General features: G+C 42.4%; 1 protein-coding gene across 1 annotated transcript in view; it reads left to right on the top strand.

Moving 5' to 3' along the window:
* Positions 1-23,351, top strand: part of nrg3b (neuregulin 3b) — a gene marked incomplete at both ends in the record, with an annotated part of 232,394 nt that extends 209,043 nt beyond the window's left edge. The window contains 6 exons of the mRNA XM_080789989.1: positions 181-207; positions 8,122-8,224; positions 10,454-10,580; positions 13,563-13,672; positions 14,832-15,008; positions 22,562-23,351. Of these exons, the coding sequence (XP_080646115.1) occupies positions 181-207; positions 8,122-8,224; positions 10,454-10,580; positions 13,563-13,672; positions 14,832-15,008; positions 22,562-23,351 (1,334 nt within the window). The remainder of the gene's footprint in view (positions 1-180; positions 208-8,121; positions 8,225-10,453; positions 10,581-13,562; positions 13,673-14,831; positions 15,009-22,561) is intronic.
* Between the last annotated feature and the right edge of the window lie 2,414 nt (positions 23,352-25,765).

Genomic DNA, 25,765 nt, shown 5'->3' with positions numbered 1-25,765 from the left:
GGAAGTAGTCAAACAAACAACAAGCTCTAGTGAGTGAGTACAAAGGACGTTAGAAATGCCTCAAGCTGTAATAATTGAATTGTTTTCTCTTCCCTTCTCACACTGTCTCTCTCTATCTCTCTCTCTCTCTCTCTCTCTCTCTCTCTCTCTCTCTGGCTGCCTGACCTTGGATGGAAGCAGCGGATGAACTTGGGATTGAGTTCATGGGTGAGGAATTGTTCCATTGACCACATGACATCATATCTCACTGTACTTCCCTGGGAAACGAACACACACACACACACACACACACACACACACACACACACACACTCACACACTCGCACACTCACTCACACACACACACACACACATGCACCTTGGCAAATGAATATGGGCCAGTTTCCATGGAAACACTGGGGTGGATTCTATCTGCATGGAGCCATGGTGTTGTCAGAGAGAGTGATGTAAGGATGATAGGGAAGCCAAAAAACACCTCTGCATATATTTTACTGGTGAGGACATCACCGTTTTAGGACGGTGCTGTTGTGAATGCCATTATTACAATACATTATTTACCGGATATAGCTCTACAAGAGCTTGTAGATCGACTTGTGTTTTCGGCGCACAACACCGGCACAACACCGGCACACAACTACGAATAACTCCAACCCCAAGCCCCTAAATCTATAAACTACGAATGTGTAGGCCTAATCCTCATCCTAACAGGGCTCGAAATAGCGACCATTTTGGTCGCAAATGCGCCTGAATTTTAATCTGTGCGATCTCAAAATATAACTGGGCGCACCAGTGCTACTGCATATAATTACTGTAGTGCGACCAAAACGATCGCGACCGAAAGTGTCGCGGGCCGGTTCCCTCCCGCGAGATGATTTAAACTTGTAGAGCATAAAGATCTGAGCATGTAAAAAAAAAAGTAAGTTCCTAGTCCATTCCTGTCCAGAGTTATGATTGTTTAAAGAAATATCTCCTTGGCTTCTTCTACTTCCTCTAACCTCCCGTCAGTCCGTGGACTGATTGGGTGATCAACATCAGCTGGACATGAGGTCCTCAGCTGTGAGAGACAACAAAAGGGCTCAATTGAATGGAATGTGTGGAGTCACACACACACATTTATGATGACGTTATGAAAATAACTTCTCATAAATATATACAGTAGGCCTATATATATATATAGCCTATATATATATATATATATATACTTCAATCAAAAAGCAGGCCTACATAAAACAAAGGGTTTTGTAGCCATTTACAAATTCAGAAATGATAGCAGAGACAGTATTTAGAATTTAATTATATTTTCAACTGGTTTATTGCCACAAAAATAGCATCTCATACCAACTGGCTTGTAGGCCAGTGGTTCCCAAAGTGGGGTCCGGGGATCCCTAGGGGTCCTCGGTTAAATGATAGTTAGGAACCAAATGGACCCTTATGGGTCTGAAACTCTGAGAGTGTACTACATACTATGGGTAAACCAATTTCACTGTACATTTGTACACTCAGTTAAATTAACTTTGATTTTATGGGTCCCAGAGATAGAAATGGGGAACGGTAGCCTAATTCAGGTCAAACTGGGGGTCCTTGAAATGTAAATAACTGAAAATCACTGCTAGAGCCGTAAAAATCTTCTCATATGGGGGTCCCTGGCATATGTTTTCAAATGGGGGTCCGTGGGCTAATGAGTGTCAATTTGAGGGTGCTTGACATGAAAAATGTTGGGAACCACTGCTGTAGGCTACAAGTGTAATAATAATGAATGTAAAAAATCGATTACATATTGGTGCTCGTAAAATTTTGGTGGGTGCTCCTAATTTTTTTCTGGTGCTCCTTCATTCTGAATTTGGGAGCACCAGTGCTACCAAGTAAAAAAGTTAATTTCGAGCCCTGCCTAACCCCAATCTTTTCTTTCTTTCCACACAGTAAAACAACCACTTCTCTTGTGAGGACAAGTGAACAATGCAAGGCAGCCTCCGCACACTCAAAGCTGTGCAAAAATCCCATAAGATTTCTGAAGAAGGTCTACTATGACCGAAAGCTCATAGGATTTTGGCACAGCGGAGTGCGGAGGCTGCCTTGCATTGTTCATGTGGTTTTCTTTTGGCTCCAGCCAAGAACTAGACGCATGGTCTGGCAGATGAGCAGTGTTTTGTTTGTTTGTTTCTCCACTGTTCTTTTGAGGACAAGGAAACGTGTGTCTATTTCACAAATTCTGCTAGACTTGTAGGAACACTTGGCCCTCATATATAAGTACCACACGCATGCATGCACGCACGCACGCACGCACGCACGCACACACACACACACACACACACACACACACACACACACACACACGTGTGTGCGTGCATGCATGTGTGTGGTACTTATATTTTAGGGCCAAATGTTCAAGGCAACTAGTTCACACTGTGAACACAGTTTGTTTGTTGAATGCTGAATGGTACATTTATATAGCGCCTTTCTTTCTTATTTTTTGTTGCGGCGTACAGAGAGACCCCTTGTGGTGATGATGCACCATAAACAAATACAATTAAGAATGGAAAATTGAAACCATGCAAGGCACCAACCTGCACATTGGGTTCTGTGGTTCACTTAGGGGTTCAGTGTCTTGCTCAAGGACACTTCGACATACAGCCAGGAGGAGCCAGGGAACAAACCCCTAACCTTCCGATTCCTGCAAGATGGCCACTCTTATAGAGCTCCTGAGCTACAGGCTCCCTAATTCATATCCGAACGTGTACATTGTTGTTAGTGGGAATGAAAACATAGACGCCCCACCGGAAGAGGAGGGCCTAAGGCGGAGCGAACGGGTGACATCCAACATTCACAATCTGTTTGGCAAGAGGCAAATTGTAAAGTGTAAAATCAGGATGCCATCAATGCTCACCAAAATACATTGTTGTCGACAAAATCAACTGTGGATTTAGCAGACTAAAATCTTATGGCTAAAACTAAACCATTCAGATGTGTAAAATATGACTCAAAGTAAATAACATTGTATTCAAAAGACTGTCAAAATCAACACTGCTCTATTTTCACAAAGACGGTTGGTACAGTGAAGTTGCGACGGTCACTGTAACCTTGTGGTGTTGCTTGAGACTTAGTCATGGTTTTGCCACTGAAAGGACACACAGCAGGTCAGGACATTATGGAACATGTCCTTGTTTAAAAACTTGTTTCCACAACGCCGGGAGGCATTCTTCTTTCGTGTATCGTCAGATGTGCAGCTATGCTCTCGTCTCCTACGTAGAAATGCTCAAATCAACGCCGCCGGTGAACGACTGAGAGGAATACATGTGATGGTAAAGTGAAATGTCAAGTGGCAACACTCGTTTTCACAAACGCAGCTGGAACGGTGACGTTAAAGAAGGTTACTGCGACCTTCTGCTGTGTTGCACGGGAGGAGACAGTGACCGTTTTTGCCACTAAAGGGCCACAAAAGAGGTCAGGACATTTTGCACTGTCACCGGAACTGAACTGTCCTCCTGTTCAAACTTGTTTCCATAACGACAAGAGGCACCCCGGCCACGGTGGGGAATGCCCACGAAGCTCTGCTCCTCCCCCATTCATCATTCCTGACAGCATGCATTCCATTCAAACACGTGCAGTCTGTGTTTTCTCACACGAACGCTTTCAGGTCAAAGTAGTGATTCACCAACCCATGCACCCAGCAGCTACCAGCCTGCAGCTGGATCCCATGCAGTGCCAACTCAAACGGATAAGTATATCTCATGCCTGAAATAGTTGCCCACCCCTGGGCTATATGTTGATCTGGCCTCTGGCAATGTGCTTATTCAGCACCATGGAGAGAGGCGTGAATACACATTCAGTATAGCCTGTACAATCTTCTGCATATGGAAGCTCTCTCTCTCTCTCTCTCTCTCTGAGTCTGACACAGCGATAACTTCATAGGATGAAATAAAGTTAAATGTTAATGTAATGTTAATGTAAATGTAAACTATGTTGACCCGCACGGCGCACCTGCCTGACCTGCATCTCATGCACTCTCTTCAGTTGACCCTTCTCGACCTGCAGAAAAAACCCGGAGGTGCTGATAGTTTAACATTGACCCGTACAGCACTATTAGCCTGAGTAAGACTACAGTATACGGATATATATATTTGTTGTACATCGTTCCATGCACTCGTTTGATCCAGCCCTTGATCTACTCAAAAGGAATTTGCATAATATTGCTTGAGTGGACTATTGCTTATTATGTCAAAGAAGTACAACTTTAGGCTGAACAGAGAAAAGTGTGTCTTGAATTTAATTTTAGCTGCCCAGACCAGTGTGGCAGTATTTCAGAAGATGCCGCCAGCTGCTTCCACACAAAAAAACAGAGCTGTAAAATGGAGACCGTTTCATCATGTAGTTCATTTCAGAGTATCAGTGCTAGTGGGGAACATAGTGTAGGCTACAGTAGCTGCCAAGCAGCTGAAATATGTCTGTATACTCACCTTGCAGTGCGACATGATCAGCAGCTCCATCCAGCATACAGTATGAAGACCAATACAATGCAATTCAGTGCAGCTATACTAACGGCATAGCCTGGTGGACTGAGGACAAACACATGGATACACATAGAGTACTACAGCTCATTAGAACCATCTACTGCTGCTAACAGAGCTGTAGGCCTAAGGCCTAAGGTTAGCAAAGAATATCACCTCTAATACTAAGCATGTGTTGTATGGAGAATATAGGTTGCTACCTTCAGGAAGGAGATATGGTGTACCAGCATACAATAAGGTCAGTCTAAAGAGGTCCTTTGTCCACCAGTCAACCTTGAGGCTTAATCAGGATAAATAGCCACAGGATAATCTAAGCGGTGGATATTGCTTTTGTCTTCATGTCTTTATGTATGTAAATTGTCTTGTTCTTTGTGTTATGTCAAATGTGTGTATATGTGTTCTGCATACTTGGCTGCTGTGTCGCAAGACAAATTTCAGTGTGAACTGACAATAAAGTACTATATCATATCATATCACATCAACTAATAGCTATAGCACAGTGATGGAGCTGCAATACTTAAGTAAATGTACTTCAGTGACAGCTGCATTACATATGTAGCTAACTAATTGCTACATGTAAAGCACAGACAGACACAGAGCTGTATTCCACATGTGGCAGGAACTAATTGCTATAGCACAGCGACAGCCACAGCAATTATCAAACGTCTGCCTGAGCTGTCTGCCAGATGGGACCAACAGGAAGTAGTTGTTAATCCACCGTGACCCATATTTAACCTCGGAGGAGGTTGCTACCTACCTGCGGAGGAAGTGATTCATTCGTCCAAAAAATAAATCTCCTGTATCATCCACAGACCTGGCCAACGCAGCTGAAGTACGCTCTGGGAGAGTAGGCTACTGCTGGAAGAAAGCTAGGCCGCAAAGCCTCAGAGAGTCTCTTCTTGTTTTTGTTTTTTTGTACATTTACACATGCTTACCTTATTGGGTTTTAGCTTTTATGCATCACATTAGGCTGTTGTCGCTTCAATTTCCCCTCGGGGATTAATAAAGTATATCTCATCTCTCATCTCATCTCATCGGGTTGAAGTGGCGGCCACAGTCTCTTCTTCACAGGACAGCAGTGTTGATTTTGTTGACCAAAAATATGATGAAAAATATTAATCGACTACCTTTTTCACTGACGAAAATCAAATAAAAACTATGCTGCGATGACTAAAACTGAGACTAAATATATTGACAATTTCGTCAACAAATAAAACAAACTAAAAATGTTAGAGGGACTAGAGAGAGCCAGTAGAACCAAAATATTTAATTTTATGTTTGGTTGCGCTCTGAAAATAGCAGATCTGCAAGCTCGAGCTTGTAGATTGGCTATTTTCAGCATGCAACCAAAAAACAAAAACAAATCAGCCATTATGACGCCATCAAGGCCTACAAACATAGATTTTGGTTGTCTAAATCAAGTGTAGATTTAGTCTAATTAATTAATATGACTAAAATATGGCTACAACTAAATGGGATTGTATTCAAAAGACTACGACTAAAACTAAAAGCCAAATTTGCTGACAAAATCAACACAACAGGACAGGACATGACAGAGTCTATCTTCAGGATTCTAACAGCTCTCACCTACTTAGGATACAGACCAATACTTGTTTGGCTTGAGCTACTAGCCTTGAACCACTTTTGGAACCACACAGGTCAGATATCTCAAGTTCTTATCAGACACCCCCTTGTCATAGATCTATTACCTCACAACGCAAAACAAGATAAAAGGGGAAAGATAACCTGCCAAATATGAGTTACAACAAGGAAAGACAGGAGTCTTTGGAGTAGATCTGTCTCCGTTTAAAGACGATTGAGAGGAAATTTATTTTCAGGATAGATGTACAGGTCTGCTGGCTCTTACCGTCAGGGCGATTTGTTTTTATTTAGACCTCAAATAATGTTCCAGTTCATGGTGAATCTTCATCTGGTGGAGCTGGTTTGACCTGATGAAGATGCACTATGGATCGAAACTTTGTTTGATAAAAAATGGAACTTCAGGTATGCAGGCTCCACTTTCATGCACTTCACTTTGTATTCACCTTGCTACCCACTTGCGATGTGCAAGTACAGTCTAGTCTACTCTACTGACAGGAACATTCACATCCAAACTTTAGGACAGAACCGTCACGCAAATGTTTCACACCTATTAGCCTGTCAGGGCATAGGTGAAATTCTATGTACTTATGACACTCCAAAATATATGAGGGCAAAGGAAAGAAAAGTGGAAAACTGGTAGTGACTGGCTGTGCACAGATAACTTAATCTGTCCAACCTGCAAGCCTGCAGTTTTATTTGAATGTACATTGGCCTTGTGGTGATAGTATTATGCAACAACGTGTTGAGTGGTCTTTAATAAAGCTAAAAGTGCATGTTTATTCCTCTCAAACAGCTGAGTTTCACAGAACACTTAACTGTGAAGAGAAGTCCATTGAAATATAGTTATGCAAATTGGCATGGTAACAAAATATGAAGTATTCAAAAATAACCATTGCATGTTACTTACAATGCAGACAATGTCTCTCTCTGTGTTCCAACTGTCTCTCTCCTACACTGGTGGTGTGACTGCACTTATTTGGGGCAGAAGGGCATGAATTACCCCATTTGAGGTGTTTGTCCAGTACTTCTTGAAGCCATGAACCTCATTGGCGCGATGGCAACAGCAGGGGGAGCTTGTGGCTACAGCAGATCTCGGGTGTCTGTAACTCTGTCAATCCCAATATGACCATCTGGCTGTCACTGTCCCTGTACATCACAGTTTGGCAGCTGCAAATGTCATCAACTAAGTCAGGAACGAAGATAATTTGTTCCATTCATGCCCACTCAAACAGTAACAGTAGAGTAGACTATCCATGTTATATTCCATATTGGAATGTTCCGTGTGCGATGTATCTTCTTTTGAGTGAATGAATCATATTTGTATGTTGCTTTACTTAAAGCTCCTTACATTGCATTTTGCGCAGGCACCTCGCCCAGAGCCAAACAATGCTATACCCCACACATGCACACACACACATGCACACGCACGCACGCACACCCATAATCGTATCACTTTTTACTGTGATGTATCTCAAAAATGGTCATTAATGCTATACCAACACATGTACTGTAGGTGAGCACCTACTTAGTTGCAACTCTTCTGACTATTGTTGAAATGCTATGTGTGACGTACCAGTTGTTTGCCTACTCCTGAGCCGGCCTGAATCCATGTTTACTGTATGTAGTACCTCATAATGTCCATATTGGATAATCCAGTCAAAGGTTAAGCCTGCCATATTTTTCTAAGGCTGGTGTGGTGTTGGAAAAGGCAGAGAGACCCCTAGAAGAAACTTTATTTATCCAAGTTAATGTACCGTACAGTATGTGTGAATTTGTGTGCAAATGGGGGAATGTAATGCACTTGTTAAAGCGCTTTGGATTTACATTTACCCTAATATCCCTGCATGCCAAAGCTTAGCATAATGGCATTACTGACTGCATGACTGGTTACTGTGCTCTGTGGTCATGGACACATTGTATTTACATACATACATACATACATACATACATACTGTATACATTGGTTTGAGTGAGAGTGTAAATTGAGTAACGTCATGTCTGGTCTCTCCTGCAGAGAGTGGTGAGACCTACCAGAGGCAGGTGCTGTCCATCTTCAGCATCGCCTCAGGGATCTGTCTTCTGGGAGTGGCGTGCATGGCTCTCTACCGTCGCAACAAGTGAGTGATGCTAGCTCAGCACGCTGGTGCTGCGTGGAGAACACAGACATTTTATAGTTGACTAGTTGTCTTATAGGCCAGTATAATACCAATAAAGGCTTTCTATTCTTCTATGAGCATTGTTTCAGCCCAAATTAGACAGAAAAAAGTATTAGTTAATAGTTTAATTTTGCTGTATGCCAGTGCAATGACAAAAAAACTGACTTTATATTCTACTAAACAATGAAATTAAAGGAAAATTAAAATCCTCCCAAACAGTCTAATTATACTCATCACTCCTTATAATTGCTGGTTATAAAAACACAAAGAAACAGCCACAGTTTCCTTTCCACTGAGCTTAATGAAGTGCTTTATTTATTTTAATTTGGAATTGACATATCAGAAAAAGTTTGGTTCAGTACAAACAAAAAAAATAAATGAAAATGAAAACTCCTTTTCTTCCCCCAAGCGGCCTAATTACTGTATGCGAGCATCGACTGTTATTATTGCTGATTCAAGTTTGTCTCATAAAGTACAAAAATAAACTGGCACAGTTTCTTGTCACAGAAGACACAACTGACGAACTATAGACGAAGCTTGGTCTAGTGCTACATTTCTTTTCATTTGACAGAGCAAGTGAGGGTTCTTGTAATGTTGCTGCGTGATAATATGAAAAAGACAGATTTTACATGATCAATGGATTTCAGTGAACCCTGATGGAGAGTTTCCCCCGTGAAATAATAAACTAAAACTAACTTGATATTTTCATATTTACACAGCGGTTTCAGTTCTGGCTTTTAAATAAATTATGGCTGGGATACCCCTGTGAAGATTCTAAATCTGTAATAATAAATAAATAATAATACAAACATGGGGAGCATGAGGAAACAACAAATAAAAACAACTTTATTCGGCGGAAGGAAAAAAACACTATATGACTAAGGAATAAAATCAATAAAAACAGTGGAATGAGTCAGCTGGGGAAATCAATATCGATGAGGTGGTACTTTAGAGGGTGGGGGCATCTCTGAGAGTTTTGGGGAGTGCAGTCCACAGGGTTGGGGCAGCAAAATCTAAACAAAAACGTTTAGTTTATTTTTTTACGTAAACTAATGCTACTTATCATCATACAAGAGGAATGTTTTGGACATAATCATGCTTGCATCTGATGGCGACGCTAAACTTATGTGTGAATGTTAATTATTATTATTAATTATCACCGGTTATACTGTGTGAATCTATTATTGGGCTGGCACATATGTGTGAATGTCTGATTATCACGTAACAGCCTGGGGTGAGTGGAGTGATAATAGGACTGAGAGGCTACGTGATAACTATTCATCAAAATAACGCCTGCATGATAACCTGGATCTATTATCTCCATATTCTAATCTTGTGTGTCTTTCTTGTAAATGAATGCCCTACTTGATCATACTACATACAGCGTCACACATGCATCAAAAGTAGCAGATCCACATGGGCTCGAAATGTGGCGTGTAGCGATCGCGTTTCGTGCATTGGTGCTTTTGCTACTTTTGAATTTAACACCTGTTTAACACCTGTAAGAGGCGATATCCTCTATTCCTCGTTTGTTGTGGTAACAATCTGATCAAAAGGCTTTTAATGAGTAAAAGGTGTAAATTGCATCCGAGCATAAACGACTCGAGATCTAACTCTCTGTATTCATTCACCAAAGTATTGCTTTGTTAGTTTATAACTCAAAGAGCTATGTTGTAGGAATAGCAAGTAAGACGAATTGCTACTTCTATCTTTGAATCAGAATGTGCAGAACGGCACGTCTCTTTATTTCACACTCTTCAATCATACTGACAACACAACACACACACACCCCCACTTCCTTGTTTACCCCGAAACCCCCGCCCACTCTCTTAGGGTGAAGTATGTCCCTAGAAAGTCACTACAATGTGTACAATACCTAGAAGTTTGATCGTTGCTCTTTTAAGTAACTTTGACCATTCACATTGTGTTATATTTGTATATAATGTTTTGTTTTTGACAATATGTCAGGTATTTCTGCCTGAAGGTCTATAAAAAAAGTTAAATCCTAAAGCTGAGGCAAAGCTGAAACAACCCTGTGGAAAGGATGGTGAAATATTAATGTCCTGTTGGAGTTTGCACACATAATCCTGTCCTGTGTGTGTATCTGTGTATGGACAAGGCTTATGTAAACTTTGTGTAAAGTGTGCACTTATTTGGAGATGGTGTAACGGTGTGTTTCTCTGTTCCCAGGAGACACAGAGAGAAGCTCCAGGCTCACTTCTCTGAGAGCCGCATGCTGAGAGACTGCAGCATCAGCACCTCTGGACTCATGTCCAAATCTACACCCAGGCTTCAGTACAGCCTACAGGCCCACAAGGTGCACTGACTATTATACTATGATTTACTATGGAGTCATTTAAAGTGTATCAGTACAGGGATCAGTAGAGTGTAAGGATGAAGGATTGACAAAGTTGGTCATATACAACAGACTGGCTTGCTACCAGACCTTTCTCTATGCCCCTGACAGGCGGGCAAATAGCCCCCTGGGGCTCTAACCTCCTGAGGAGGTGTTGTCTTTGACACCTCTTTATACCCAGAGATGCTCTGCCTAAATGGTTATGAATATGATCCGGCTATACTAAAGATAAAAGACTCCACAAGAAAGATTACACTGACTGGTTCAGTTGAGGACGTCTATGTATCATGTACTAATATATACAGGCTTGTGATGACACTGCTGAAGCCGCTAGAAAGAGAATAGTGTAGTGTACCTTGCAACAATTATCTCAGCCTCGTGACAAGACCCCTGCTGTGTATGTGGTCCACATACAGTACAGGTAGCCTATATAGATCAGAAATGATTATAGGACGGACTGGCATTCTAAAAGAAATATTATATCACATTGTGAGCTATGTTATTGGTGAATTGATTTGTGTATAGAGGGGGGGAAAGTGTGTGTGGGCCTAGACTCTCTAGTGCACTCCGGTACAGTGTAAAGTGGTTAAAGCTTATCACTACATCCTACAGCCCCACAAGGTGCACTAACTGTAACCTAATTATTTACAGCTGAATAATTTTAACGCTTATCAGTACCGCCTACAGGCCCACAAGGTACACTAGCTGACTGTTACAGATGTACTTACTACTGAATCATTTAAAGATTATCCTGGGTAGAAGTGTGAACTAATTCAACATTCATGTCATAAACTTTCGTTGACCTTTCGTTAGCTTTTATTATTGCGTGTGTGTGTGTGTGTGTGTGTGTGTGTGTGTGTGTGTGTGTGTGTGTGTGTGTGTGTGTGTGTGTGTGTGTGTGTGTGTGTGTGTGTGTGTGTGTGTGTGTGTGTGTGTGTGTGAGTGCGCACATGCGTGATTATACAGTAAAATCCTCAGTGAGATTTTCAAGCATATCGATTCATAGTTAAATTAAAGTCCTTATTTGTCTGGGTTCCCCCTTGGAAGCCCCTCAAGGTCTCCTTTGAAGACCACTTCTGTAGAGTTTAATATCTCTGTCTATGGTAATCCTGAGATGTTTTGCAGTGTAGGAGTCCTCACTCCTCATTTAGAATGCAGCATACTGTACATTCAATATCGTATGCATATAAAGAAGCAGTGCACGCTACGCTAAGTAGTATTGAGGTATGGGTTATATTTTTCATTCCTCTACTGCAGTAAATCTGTAAAAAAAAGAAAAGGAAATTTAGTTTTATCCGCAGTCTTTTGTATCATGAAACTAAAGAATGGAAATAGATAAGATAAGAGCGTTATTGAGGCAAGGGAATGCAGGTGTTGTAGCAGCAACAGAGATGAGAAGGTACAGGTAAAGTCACTATAAAGTAATGGAAAAGAGAACTATAGATATATATAGCTATAAAGCTACTGAAGCAGGCAGCCACTCCCAGAGATGCTTAGAGACTAAGCAGGTACATTTGAAATGGGTTACTATGGTGGAAGAAGTACTCTTAGCAATACCACAATGTATAGAAATACTTATTCTAAGTGTTCTGTATTCCAAAATGCACCTGAGTAAAAGCACAAACGTATTATTTGGCATCAGCATATAGTATCAAGTATAGTACCAAACGCAAAAGTAGACTATTCATCATCATCATGCAGAAGTTTCACAAGTTGTTTTCCTTTTCACATTTTTTCAAAAGTATCCGGTCTGTTGTTCAAAGTAAGCGTGTAGATTGACTATTTCCAAACAGACTAAGTAAAACCTACAGCTTAAAGGTAGGGTAAGATATTTTGTTGGTAAAATAACTTATATTATGCATACTGATACTCATTGTGCTTTAATTAACAAAAATACCTACAACATTTTATACCCCCCCCTTTAACTGATGGAATGTAGGCTATGTTACATTTACAAAGTATTGTAACTAAAGTGTTCAAATAATTGTAGTGTAAAAAAGTAGGTACTATAATCACCACTACGAAAAACTGAAATGAAAGTAGAAAAACAGGAGGCAGGCAGCTTCTCACACATCAGTGCCAGAAATGCTTAGCAGAGTACATTTGAAAGGGGTTATCTGTCATCTTCTTCCACAAGTTAATTATGGTATTCCACAGACACATTTTTTCCACTGCTTTGCACAGAATGTCAGCCAAAGTGATTGTTCTGGAAAGGGAGTTGTTCTCCAACTCCAACCAACCGGGGTGCTTGAGAGGGTGGCCAACATGATCTGATTCTCCTGCATTTCTGGTGAACGGTGGTAACAGTTCCCCCGGGAGTCAAAGATGTGAAAGAGAAAGAGGCTCATCAGGCATGAGAGCCTTGCAGCGACTAGAAGTCACGTCCACTGGCTTTAATGAGGCACTGTTGGACAGGGAGGCCAGCGGCAGCACATACTGGAACTGCAATAGCAGCATTATCTGCTGACTATGTTTCAAAGAGGGATTTAGGAGCCTTCCACTGTGATTCTGCACTGCATGCTATAGAGCTTTTCGTCAGCTGGGCTAAGTTGTATGGAAATTATGTGAATTTTAATGAATTAAAAGAGAAGGTGGCAACCTCTCATCTAATCTTGTGTGGGATTAATGCATGGGTGCAGTTGAGGCCCTGTAGGAGTTGATAGGGGGCCGTAATCACAAAGCACACTCTGCTAATCTGCACCTTTACGTGTAATTAAGACCACCAGCCCAGCTAAGCAGGCTCAGGGTGTCGGTACGAGACTATTTTCATTCTGAATGGAGACTTGCTGCCAAGCCATAATATGTTCCTTGTGTTATCTGTGACGAACCCTGAGAAGCTTGTTTTTCCAATGTTGGCTCAACTTGTTACAGCGGGATGTGTAATGATGCCACCATCCAGTTTTATCAAGCATTTCAAGCACTGCTCTCCTCCCTCCCCTGCAGAGCTGTGGTTACCATGGATCGTCTAGTACGGCTGGAATGGTGGCGACAGGTACTTCAACAGTGGCCCCGCCTGCAGTCACCAGAGCTCCGTCTAAAGGGAAACGCCTCAGGTAACACATGGCATCCTCTTATTTACTTTATTTTATTTATTTATTTTTTAGCTTCTGAGAATGGTCAAAGACTTTTAAAACTGCAAAAATACTTATTGTGTAAAATATGAAGGCTTGGGTTGAAAAGAACAGGGAACTGGGCTGATGAAAACATGTTGTTTTTACCCGATTACAAGCCGTAATTGTGTGGAGAGAGAAGGTGGAAAAGGTGATGTGAAACAACACCTGATCTTGTATAGCTGCTATAGTGTGAGGCAGCTCAACTATATTTTGAAGCTTTGCTAGTGGGCTTCAAAAGCACAAAAAAGTGTTGGACGCCAGTTTGTGTCTTCATGTTACTGGCTGAAAATGATTGGTAGCTAGACTGCTGCTGCTACTACTGTTTGACTTTGAACGCAGCATAAAAGGCTTGGAGAGACATGGAGACTCCTGCTGAAAAAGCACTCTATAGCAATGTTTATTTAACACTTCTTTCGACCAAAAAAAAATCACTTTCTCCATCTAAAAGCAGACTATGTAGTTTGGTTTACAGTGGCCACTTTGGACACAAATAACATGGCAGTCAACGTCTTTGACTTCATTACCCAAGAGTCTCCGGTGATGTGCTGTGATTGGCCATGCAGTCTTTGCTTTGACAGGCAGTTCTGCATTGGTGCCTTGGCAAAATAATGCCAGGATGAAACTCATGCTCTCCCCTAGTACTTAGTAATTCAGTCAAGCCCCTAGCAGGGAGCCCTCTTTACATTCATGGAAGGATGATTGTTATTGGTTAACTTTATAATTTTGTGGGGCATAATATGTTATATAGTTGTAAAAAAGTTACATAGTGCTGCTTTAAGTGGATAATAAAATATAAAAAATCTCTCTCTCTCTCTCTCTCTCTCTCTCTCTCTCTCTCTCTCTCTAATTAGCAGACAACAGAGCATGCATTATCCCTCTCTGTTTCTGGTGCCCCCTACTGGTACTAATAAGTCATATACTCGTGCTCATTGCCAAATGCCAATGCCACATAGGGCACCGACATTGCTGGTTGTAGGAGTGGTTGCACTTGCACCACTCAAAAATGTGGGATGAGTAAGGATTGCAGAAAGGATTCATGCAGCCATTGTTTTGATGAAACTGGTGACATTTTGTCTTTCTGTTCTCAATCTTGTCACAGGAGCAGTTCCCTTTCGCTCAGCCCCGCCCCAAAACAGAGGGAGACCAATCACTTCAGGACGCCGCCCATTCCCAGAGGGAAACACAATCTGGTTGGAGGATGCAGAGTCACTGGCCACGTCTACAAGCACCTGCAGGAAGTCGAGTCGAGAGACGTGGAGGCAGAATATTTAAACAGGTGAGAATTCATTGTACTAAACAAGTTCACATATAGGCCATTTAAGCCTCCTTGGGCTAACAACGGCCAGAACCACTTTTCTAAATGGGACGACCTCAGACATGTGTGATGACGGCTTTTTAGCCCAAGGAGTGTTTTTCATGCAAAATGGATTCAGAATGAAAACCCCCTAGTTTTATATGCAACTTAAGCAGAATGAAATGTTGTACATTTTGCCCCAACTTTCAGCAGCTACGTAGCTGTCACAGATTCTCCTAGGGAAACTGAATTTCAATCTTTGTGAGATGTGTTACTAGACACATTTACAAACACATTGAAGAAATGTATTGGTAAGCAATGTATCCCCAGATTTTATTATTATCCCCCGGCTATATAAGAGAAGTGCTGGCTCTGTTCCAGGACACATTAAAAGCAGGACAGATTGTTGGCAGAGCATATCCTCTCTACATTATGTTTTTTCTCTGTGGTTCAGACTCTCTTACAGTTTATGACCACATCCCAATTATCCTCAGTGCTACAAAGTAAGACATTTCAAGTTGAATGTGAGATAGAGTGTGGTTAATGTCGGGCTAAACCCATGCAGGAAGTACTCATGTCATGATTTAGACATTGATTCATTCTCAAATGATGACCTTGATGTCAAAGTCGTTTGCTTGTTTTATATATCCCAGACTGCATGTTAATAAGGTCTGCTTACTGAAGAACAAAAACATAGACATTTCCACTTTTACTTTAACCAGTTATAACTTCATTTAACCCTGACAGTATTCAAATGCAAACAAATGGATCTGTAAGGGTCCATCTGTTTCCATTTTCTTCCACAAATTGCGACTGTAGGTCGCAGATTACTATGAAAACTTTTTTTTAATAATAATATATAATATTATAATATATAGTAATATATAATTATGGTTATGAGTCCATCACGCCTCGTGACATCACGCCTCGTGACATCACACCTCGTGACATCACGTCTCCATATATTCTCCATAATTTGAAGATCACGACACGACTGACATCATCGCCTTGTGACATCACGTCTCCATATATATTCGATGTCTCCCTTTTGACTGATACCTGTCCATTCAACAGGCCCGAAAATTAAGGTCTGGCCCATCAGACCCTGGACACTTAAGACACTGCCCCCGCTGCCACCCTTAGATCTCCATATATGGAGTTGACCTGTTCTGACATTCCATATGTTGATCTGACCTCATCAAACCCTGTACACTCAAGACACGCTCCATATATGGCCAGACCTCATCAAACCCTGTACACTCAAAACACGTTCCATATATGGCCAGTACAGAATTAATTCCATATGTTGATCTCACCCCCCATGCCAAAGCACCAGCCCAGCAGTCTGCCGTCACCCAGGCGGATGCGTGGTTGCTTCTCGCCCTCAGGGAGTCTTACTGGTCTACTCTTAGAGTTACAGTGTATTTTGTACCCCAAACGTACAGGCCTGTACCCCACTGGACATCCTTGCACCCCCCCTAACCCCACCCTCCCCATGTTTTCCTCTCTACACCAAAGCTCTTTGTAGCCGAGCTACAAGCTTTCAGCGCAGCACTAATGCACTGTGTTGTGTATAGCGCTGTAGTTGCAGATGGACTATTTTTGACAAATGTTTATCCATTTGCAAGTCTTCACCTATTATGACATGCCCAGAGTAGGGACTCTAGGGTTCAAGTGGTTAAACAAGCACTCATGAAAAGATATTTACAAAGCAAAAAATGGCGAGGAAAATAAGGGTGGCGAGATAAAAGATTTTTGCAAATGCACGAACAGGGTCAATGAGATTTTGTGGGTGTTAAAGCACTATATTCTCATAGTAATCATTTCGCTATAGAGTGTTTGTTCCATAAGAGGGGTCTCTCCAGCTCTTTAATAAACAGAAAATACATCTTCAGGCAGGTTGCCAATTTCCCCCAATCAGGATACAGTACCCCTTAAACATATTCAATTGTATAGCGTTCCAGTTCCAATTTTGTCCATTTCTTTGTGTCATCATCACTTTCAATCTCACTTGTTTATCCTGTGTCCTGCATGAGTTCACTCTCTCTTGATTTGATACAATTGGCAGAAATGAAAATGCATTTTCTGTTAAGAGATGGAGATTGAGAGCCCTGTTACTGAACAAACACTGTAGCAATGATTACTATCAGAATATAGACCTTTTTAACACTTTAACAAATAGGGGGAAAACAATCACTTACTCCACCTTTGAAGCAGTGGTCTCCAGTCTCTCCACCTGGATGGCACTGTCCCTGTCTGCAACTTACGTGCACTTCTATCTCTGTTTCTATGGGCCTTGTTTGTATGTGTTTAAAGCGCCCTGGTCGGTGTGTTGTTGTCTCTGCTGAGTAGCATTGTAAGTGGTGCAATCATGTTTGGGTTATACACAGGACATTTACTGTGGTTGTTTTTAGTGAATGTGTGCAGAATGGTACAAGGGCAGGAGTGGAGTGTCCTATACTAATTACCTACAGCTGACAGGAATTAAATGGTGCATTTATATAGCACTTTTAGTTTTATCCAATGCGCTGCACTTTCTTTCACACATTCGCGGCTGTGGAAACCATACAAGGCACGACCTGATATTGTGTAAGGCAGTGGTTCTCAGTCAACATGTGGGTCGGGACTTCCAGGGGGGTCCACTCTGTGAATTACGTGAGAAAGAGGCCAACAATGTGATCTACAAGATCAGTTATTTTCCACAAAGTTTATCTGCGGAACCGAGTCAAACTAAACGGAATGCCTCAACTACTACAATTCCGTCAGCAGGCCCAGCAGGGGGGAGGGGGGGGGGGGGGGGTCACACGGCCACACCACTGGTGTAAGGAACGGACTGCAGTGCTCCAAACCGGGGACAGCCCTACAAACCATGTGCTGCCTACTGTCATTATGGGAAATGTGATGGTAAACAAGGTTGATGAACTATCTAGAATAGATGAAGCATGACTGTTCCTTCCTGGAGGGCATGCTTCTGTGTTTCTCAGAGACTTGCTTGTCTGACACTTTACCCTCATCATGGATGGATGGATTTCACGAGGCCCTGTTAAGTCGGCCAAGAAATGTAGCGCAGGTGTCAGCCGTCACGTGAACGAGAGTGGTGTCACCCTGAAGGTGTCTGCCATTATACCGTTATACGTGGCGGTGTCAACCCAGGCATCAACGGTTAAGGAGAGAGTGTGTAACCCTGATATTGAACTGCTAGTGGTTGGTTGTTGACCTTAAACATCTGCCTCGAGAGATTACATGTTATCGATCTGGTTGTTTACATCCCCTCCGCCTGCAAATGTCACAGAGATCAGCGCTTCTCAACATTGTTGAGAGGTGCTGCTAACCGCTTCAACAAGTGACTTTGTGTGTATTCTATGTCAAAACATCTCCCCCCCAATTCCTAGTCAAGTCAATGGCAAAATAAAGGACTATGACGTCATGTACTTGATAGTGGGTGTAGCAAATCAAAGGCACCGCTCACTTCACACTGGGGTGTGATTTTCGGGATCAGGGCCTGCTTCAAAATCTCGAATGGGTTTGCGGCCCACCCATCTGACCACATAAACGTGTGTTAAAGAAGAAAATAATGAATTACACACCCCATGAAGCCTTGATTTTTGTCGCATTCCTATAAGCCAATAGTGGTGCTTTAACTGTTGTGTTGAAACTGCTATATCATGTAAATAGTGTTAAATGTTTTCCTAACATTCAGAGTTAGTACATCTATTGTACTGGTCTGCCTGTTTTTAGGTCTGATGGTGTTTCCACCCACGGACACTTAACTCCCATCCTTTGGTGTCAGTAGGAAACTCTTACATGAGTTCTATCACAGCATTCTGGATGCACTGTAGTGGTTTGTTCTTTGGCATAATGGTTTGCTGGAGGAAAAGCATCACAGTCAAAAGACAACTGGAACAACAAATAGATCCATTATTGTCTGGAACCTGGATTCATTAGAGGTCGCTATGAAACTGAGAAACAGAGATAATGATCAGGACTATATTACAATGGGATGACCAGCCTCTCTGTTTTGAATAGCCTTAGGGCTTAGACGCACATTTAGGGGTCGTCTGATTATGCCAAGTTGTTCCACCGAACATATTAAGAAAGTATTTTATAGCTCAGACCTTCTGGACGTTCTGGTGATGTTTTTCGGGTGTCGGTGTTTGGTGGCTCCCTTAAATGTATGTGTTCTAACATCCCTGGCAATAATGCTGTTAGCATGGCAGCCTGAGGTGTAAGACACTGGGACACTCCCGACTATTTTTGTGACTCATTTACATAATTTCCTACTTCAAACAGTGAAGCTCAGCAGTTCTTTGAAACGACTGCAGAGATAATCTATAGCAGGCTAATAATGTACACGCACGCACGCACGCACGCACGCACGCACACACACACACACACACACACACACACACACACACACACACACACACACACACACACACAGCAACACAAAGTCCTTGTAAAATGGCGGCAGTTCCCTTTCTATGGAAATTTACATTTACCTCCTTTTGTGATCTCCTGATAGATGATATTGCATCTCATCTTTGAACGGATGGTGTCAGAGCATTCCTTTGGAGGCAGAGAATGAGAATTTCCCCCGTGTTTGTTCTATATTTGATTGTTGTAGCTCCCTCTAGTGTTGTGGGTTTCACCCAGTTTAGATAAAGTTAGACGACTATTATGCTTATTCACTGTGAGAATTCGTCAGCTGATCTGTCAGATCTGTACAGCTTGATGTGGACTCCCCCGCACACACGCACGCACGCACGCACACACGCACGCACGCAGGCAGGCAGGCAGGCAGGCGCGCACACACACACACACACACACACACACACACACACACACACACACACACACCACCATTTCCACCCTGCTGCCATGGTAACAGCCAAATGTCTGGAAATGAGACTTGGTAGGCGAATGTGAGAGCGAGAGACCGAGGCTAGAAAAGAGACAGAATGAGAATGAAGGGTGTGAGACAGGCTAGAAAAGAGACAGAATGAGAATGAAGGGTGTGAGACAGGCTAGAAAAGAGACAGAATGAGAATGAAGGGTGTGAGACAGGCTAGAAAAGAGACAGAATGAGAATGAAGGGTGTGAGAGGCTAGAAAAGAGACAGAATGAGAATGAAGGGTGTGAGACAGGCTAGAAAAGAGACAGAATGAGAATGAAGGGTGTGAGACAGGCTAGAAGAGAGACAGAATGAGAATGAAGGGTGTGAGACAGGCTAGAAGAGAGACAGAATGAGAATGAAGGGTGTGAGACAGGCTAGAAGAGAGACAGAATGAGAATGAAGGGTGTGAGACAGGCTAGAAGAGAGACAGAATGAGAATGAAGGGAGGGGACTCGATCAAGGAAATAAAACAAAGATAACTAGATAAAGTGCCTCTCCACCAGGGCAGGTCAGGTTGTGGCCTCCTGGTGGCGCTATAATAGGCCAATGTGAAAAGGGTGGCATTTCTTCTTACGCTTTGGATGGCAATTGGATGATTTGAGGAATTTTGTTCCAAAAATGTGTTTTGCAAAAATCCACCTGTTGGCAACAGGTGGATTGGCCACATTGGCCTGTTATGGCGGCGCTATAACAGGCCAATGTGAAAAGGGTGGGATATATTCCTCAGCCCAGTAGGAAAGTCTGTGAAAGATTTCACGTAAAGTGCACGCTGCGTTCAACATTTTTGTTCAAAACGGGCCAATCCTGCAAACTTTGAAAACCAATGTTAGCCAATTACGATGGACTATGAAATATCAGACATATCCGTCTTGAACACAGGACTATAGCGACTGTGTAACGATTTGCGGGATTTTTGGACAGAATCTGGAGGAGTAATGTCAAAAATCGTGTTTTACAAAAGTCGGCCTCCTGGCGCTACAGTATAACAGTCCGTTCTGAAAAAAAGGTGCAGACGATCAGAAATCAGCAGAGAGTGAGCGACGTTGTCGCTACTGTATGTCGAATTGAAGTGGACTCTGCCCCAGTGGAGACAATAACGAAGGTGTGAAGGAAAGCTGGAGAGAAGGAGGGGGTGAAAAGCAGTGTCCTCTTATTAGTATAAGCGACTTTGGGCTTGCTTTTTCTGTGAAGTTGCTTGTACTTTGGTAGTTGAGCGGGTTGCGGTTGGGGCTTGTTCCCTAATAAACTTTAAACGAGTCATATAAAGTATAGAAACCTTGTATCTCCATGTTTTCTCTTTAATTTTTTTAATTTTATTTTAAATACTACTAATATCTAACTGTGTTAGACATACAAGTTTTGTTTTTATATATATATATATATTTTGTGACCAACTTTTTATTTTGTTTTTTTTAAAAGAACCCCGGGTTAGCACAGACATTACAGGAGAGGGAAACAACAATGGTGCATACGTATAACATAATACATGTTTCTTTTTTCTAACAAGACAATTATGATGGAAACCAAAACAAAACGTGGCAATGATGTTGTAACAGACAAACAAGAATGGGTCAGACTTTGTTTACAGGAGTACAAGTATTGGACCTAACGGAGTCCTGGTTTAACCTTTTGTGCCGCTGTGAGTAGGGCTTGGATGGAATCTGTCCTTGCTCCCTGTGCTCGAGCACTGGAAGCCTCCAAACTCAAGACGTCATAGTAGGATATTTTCCAAAGGTGGATACTAAGGTTATGGGGCGGTTTCCATCTCATTACCAGCATCTTTTTTGCAGCTGTTAAACCGGCAAATAGCACTCTCTTCTTGTGAAGTGTTAGGCTTAGAGATGAGTCGTCATTTAGCAACAGAATGTGTGGTAAACACGGTATGTCTGTCTCGACTATATCTATGTTTTTATAATAATTTAATAATTCAGGCAAAAAAACAATACTATACGCATGCACCAGTTCAATGCAGCATTTAGTTAACAGCTTTTGGTAAACCCACACAGGACAGGATCAGGAGTGCAGAAGCTTTTATGCTAAAAAAAATCTGTGTTGCGGCACAGAGGAGGTTTTTCTGCACTTAAACATTCATGCAGCTCCCCAGTCTTCCCAGATTTTAAGGATTATTAATAATTACACAAAGATTATGAATATCCAGTCCCTGAAGAAAGAACAAATACATACACAATAGTCAGATGCTTCAGGGAGAGGTGGGATCAAGCTCTAAGTGCAGGAGAGGTAACTGTATAACATTTCTGACACAGAGATGTTATCTCCGTCGCCCTGCTATCCACTCCACAAATATATAACTAAGAACATTTACAAGGTACTTTTACTTTACTGGAGTAGGCCTATTTCCAAATTTCAGTACTTTTACTCCACTATAGGAAAATATTGTACTCCACTACCATTATGCAAAGTTTAGTTACTGCTTTGTGTAGCAGATCTACAAGCTTGTAGATTGCCTACTTTCAAAATGTTTTGTATACATTTTTAACTTGTGAAATGGGAGATTCTTCACAATGAGTACTTTCATTTGGAACTTGTTTTTTTTTAATACTATACATACACACACATGCACTCGAGTCCTAATGTAACTAACTGTCTCACCCTTTCATTTCTCTTCCGTTCCTCCCTGCAGGTGCTGCACCAGCGGAGACGTCACTGACCTGACCTCAGATATGCAAAGCCCCCATGCTGCTACTGCTGTAGGCAGGACTGGATGGACCGAGGTCCCCTGCACCCGCCTGGACAAGGGAACAGCCGCCCCGCTGCCATCCCACCGCACGCGCTCCGTGCCCATCATCCCCTCCCTCCAGCCGCACGACCGGACGGACAAGCGGCCTGTGGGCGCCCCGAATCCCGAGGCGGCGTTGGCGACGACACCGCCGCGCCTCCAGTGGCGGTCCGCGCCACCGGCCCGAAAGACCACCGCAGTGCCTGTGGGGTCCTCCGGCCCCGGTGAGACCGCCAACGCCGCCGTCACCCGTCCCGCGCCCGTCGGCAGCCTGCGGTCAGGAGGGAAGAGCCGGGGCACCCCGGCACGCGAAAACCCCCGCCCCGTGGAGACGACCGTGGAACTGGAGGGCGGCTCGAAACACAGAAGCCTTTGCGGTCCCGTGATGGCGTCCGCTGGGCCGTGTTCTGATCTGCTGTGCGGCGGCATGAACACTGTTACCGCAGTGACGACCGTGCTCGCTCAGGAGGGCGGTGCTGACAAATACTCTCGCGGCGCGCCGTTCCACGGCGCTGAGGCCACAGTGCTGAAGTCAGCGGACCAAACAGAGGCCCCTGGGCCGTGTCAAGCAGAGACCACTGTAGCACACGGAGGAGCAAACTGCGCCTCGTCGGCCACCAATAAGGCCCCCGGTGGCAGAGAACGCGGCACAGCCGATGACGCCGCCGCCGCGCCATCCTCCTCCACGAGCTGATCGGGTTTATTTCTACAGCGCTTTCAAGGACGTTGTTTTCCGATAACTCGCCTATCCTTTGTCGGGTGGTGGCATGTGTTTGGCAGGTGTCCATCGACGGAGCTCGAGCGGACTCCACCACAGCAGAGATGACATTTATTGACATGAGTAAAAACTAAAAAGACATGAAATATTCCAGAAAAAGAAGGCAACACAAACACGTTGTTGTGTATACATGTGAATCAAATGCAGAAAACAAAGTTATTTGGATTTTAAAAAGTGTACTGAAGAAAAAAAAAGAAGAAGATAAATGCCACTATTTAAACACAGCTTCTACTTAGAAACCAAAATAGTGTGTCATCTCTATGTTGTTTCTCTATTGTAAAGAAATGAAAGTATATGTCACATCATATATGTCATATAGACATATATTTGACATGCAATTGTGACAAAATAAAGATTATGATTACAGTGTACTTTTTTTTTTTTTCATTTCAGTCAGACTTAATGACATGCGCATTGGCCTTGCTATTTTACTGTGGTTGTATTCGTTTTTAATTCGATTGTCTACACAGTATGTCTCTTTAGGTATGGGAGTTTTGAATGTTATTGATTTGTCAATAGGGCAGCTGTTTGACGTCTGCCATCACATTGCAGATCTGAACAACAACCGTTTAACATGTTTGCAAACATTGTCTACTTATATGTTTTCCATCACTTTAATTCTGTCCTACTCTGCATCGACTTGAATATTTAGTTGGTGCTTCGATTGGTGCACTGCGACATATAGCGCCATGTCCAGGGGGGTGCACTTGTACATCATGTGACATACAAGACCTACTAGCGCTACAGAAACAGGAGTTAGGCAGGAGCCTATGGGCCACATGGCTCTGGCCATGGTGTAATAAAGTAACTAAGCACATTTTTGAGGGGTGCTAGCCCCTCCTATACACAGGTTTAATGTTTGTCTTTAGTTCAATGTGTGTTTTGTAAATGCTATTGACAATGAAGGGAACATTTACGTCATGTGTCGTATACGTCATATTATTGTCTCTTTATTGTTAATGGCGTTTAATGTTTGTGTTTGCACTGTTTGTTTTACATGCAGAATTAACGTCATGTGTGTCTGAGCAAATTGTCATGTTACGTCATGATGTGACGCAGAAGACCTACCTCGCCGGCAATGGACCCTCCTCAACCGCCTACGCACAGGGGTCGGCTGCTTCAAAGCGTGCGAGTGCGGGGAGCCTGAGCAGACATCATCAGCGCCTGTCCCCTGCATAGACCACCTTCAGAGGAGGGCCTCTTCCGAGTGGGACCTGAGACGAGGGCATGGCTACACGACACAACGCTGGACATATGACGATACACGAAAGAAGATGATGTGAGCGCCGCTCACTTCACACAGGTGTGATTCTGTTGAGGTATTTTTACTTTACTGGAGTATTTCCCTTCCATTGTGAGCTTGTAGATCTGCTATTTTAAAGATATTTATACCTTATTAGTTTGAAAACTTGTGAAATGGGAATGAGTATTTATACATTGCAGTATTGATACTTTTACTTCAAGGGGTATTTCACTTAAAAATGGGTAATTGTATCGTCTACTCAGGCTTATGTGAACACCCCAGACAGTTTTTACGTTTTTAAGTTGCTTGATTCAGTATTTAGATATTTTATATTAATTTTTATCAGACCCTTCCTATACAAACCAATTGTAAATTATTGTTTTCATTTATTTGTATAGGAAGGGGGCCAGGTGGAATGAATATAAAATATCTAATCAAATAAATAAAAAACTATCTGGGGTGTTCACAAAAGCCTGAGTAGACCATGAATGAAAGTGAAATATCCCTTTAAGTAAAAAATGTGAGTACCACTGGCTCCGGGAACCAGCAATTCCCAAGGCTACTGATGTCATATATCACTGCAGAGCAAGGTGGAGGCTTCTGGGCTGCAGCATCAATTGTTTTTCATTCATATTCTCCACATCCAGTGGTGGAAAAAGTATACTTGCATCTTTTACTTAAGTAAAAGTATCAATACTGCAATGTAGAAATACTCTGTTACAAGTAAAAGTCCGGAATTCAAAATAAAAGTACAAAAGTATTGGTATCAAAATGTACTTAAAGTATAAAGTACTCATTGTGCAGAAATATCCCATAAATAAATATCCCAAATATCCCAAATATCCCAGAGTTTTCAAATCTAAAATCTAAAATCTTGGAAATATTCAAGTAAAGTACAAATACCTCAACATTTTACTTAAGGCCTACTTAAGTAAATGTACTTAGTTACTTTACTACTGACCACATCCAACCTTACCTTTTGTGAAAATTCCGGTCTGTCTGACATGAATTGCATCTTCTGTGTCACTGTGCAGTACTACTCCTTAACAGTATGAGGCAGCAACACGCCATTGACCATATAAAGCCA

This window comes from Protomyctophum bolini, assembly GCF_963924005.1.
Source record: "Protomyctophum bolini genome assembly, chromosome: 18".
Classification (NCBI taxonomy): Eukaryota; Metazoa; Chordata; class Actinopteri; order Myctophiformes; family Myctophidae; genus Protomyctophum; species Protomyctophum bolini.
Note: the sequence above shows the minus strand (reverse complement) of the source record. Positions and strands in the feature narration are given on the sequence as shown.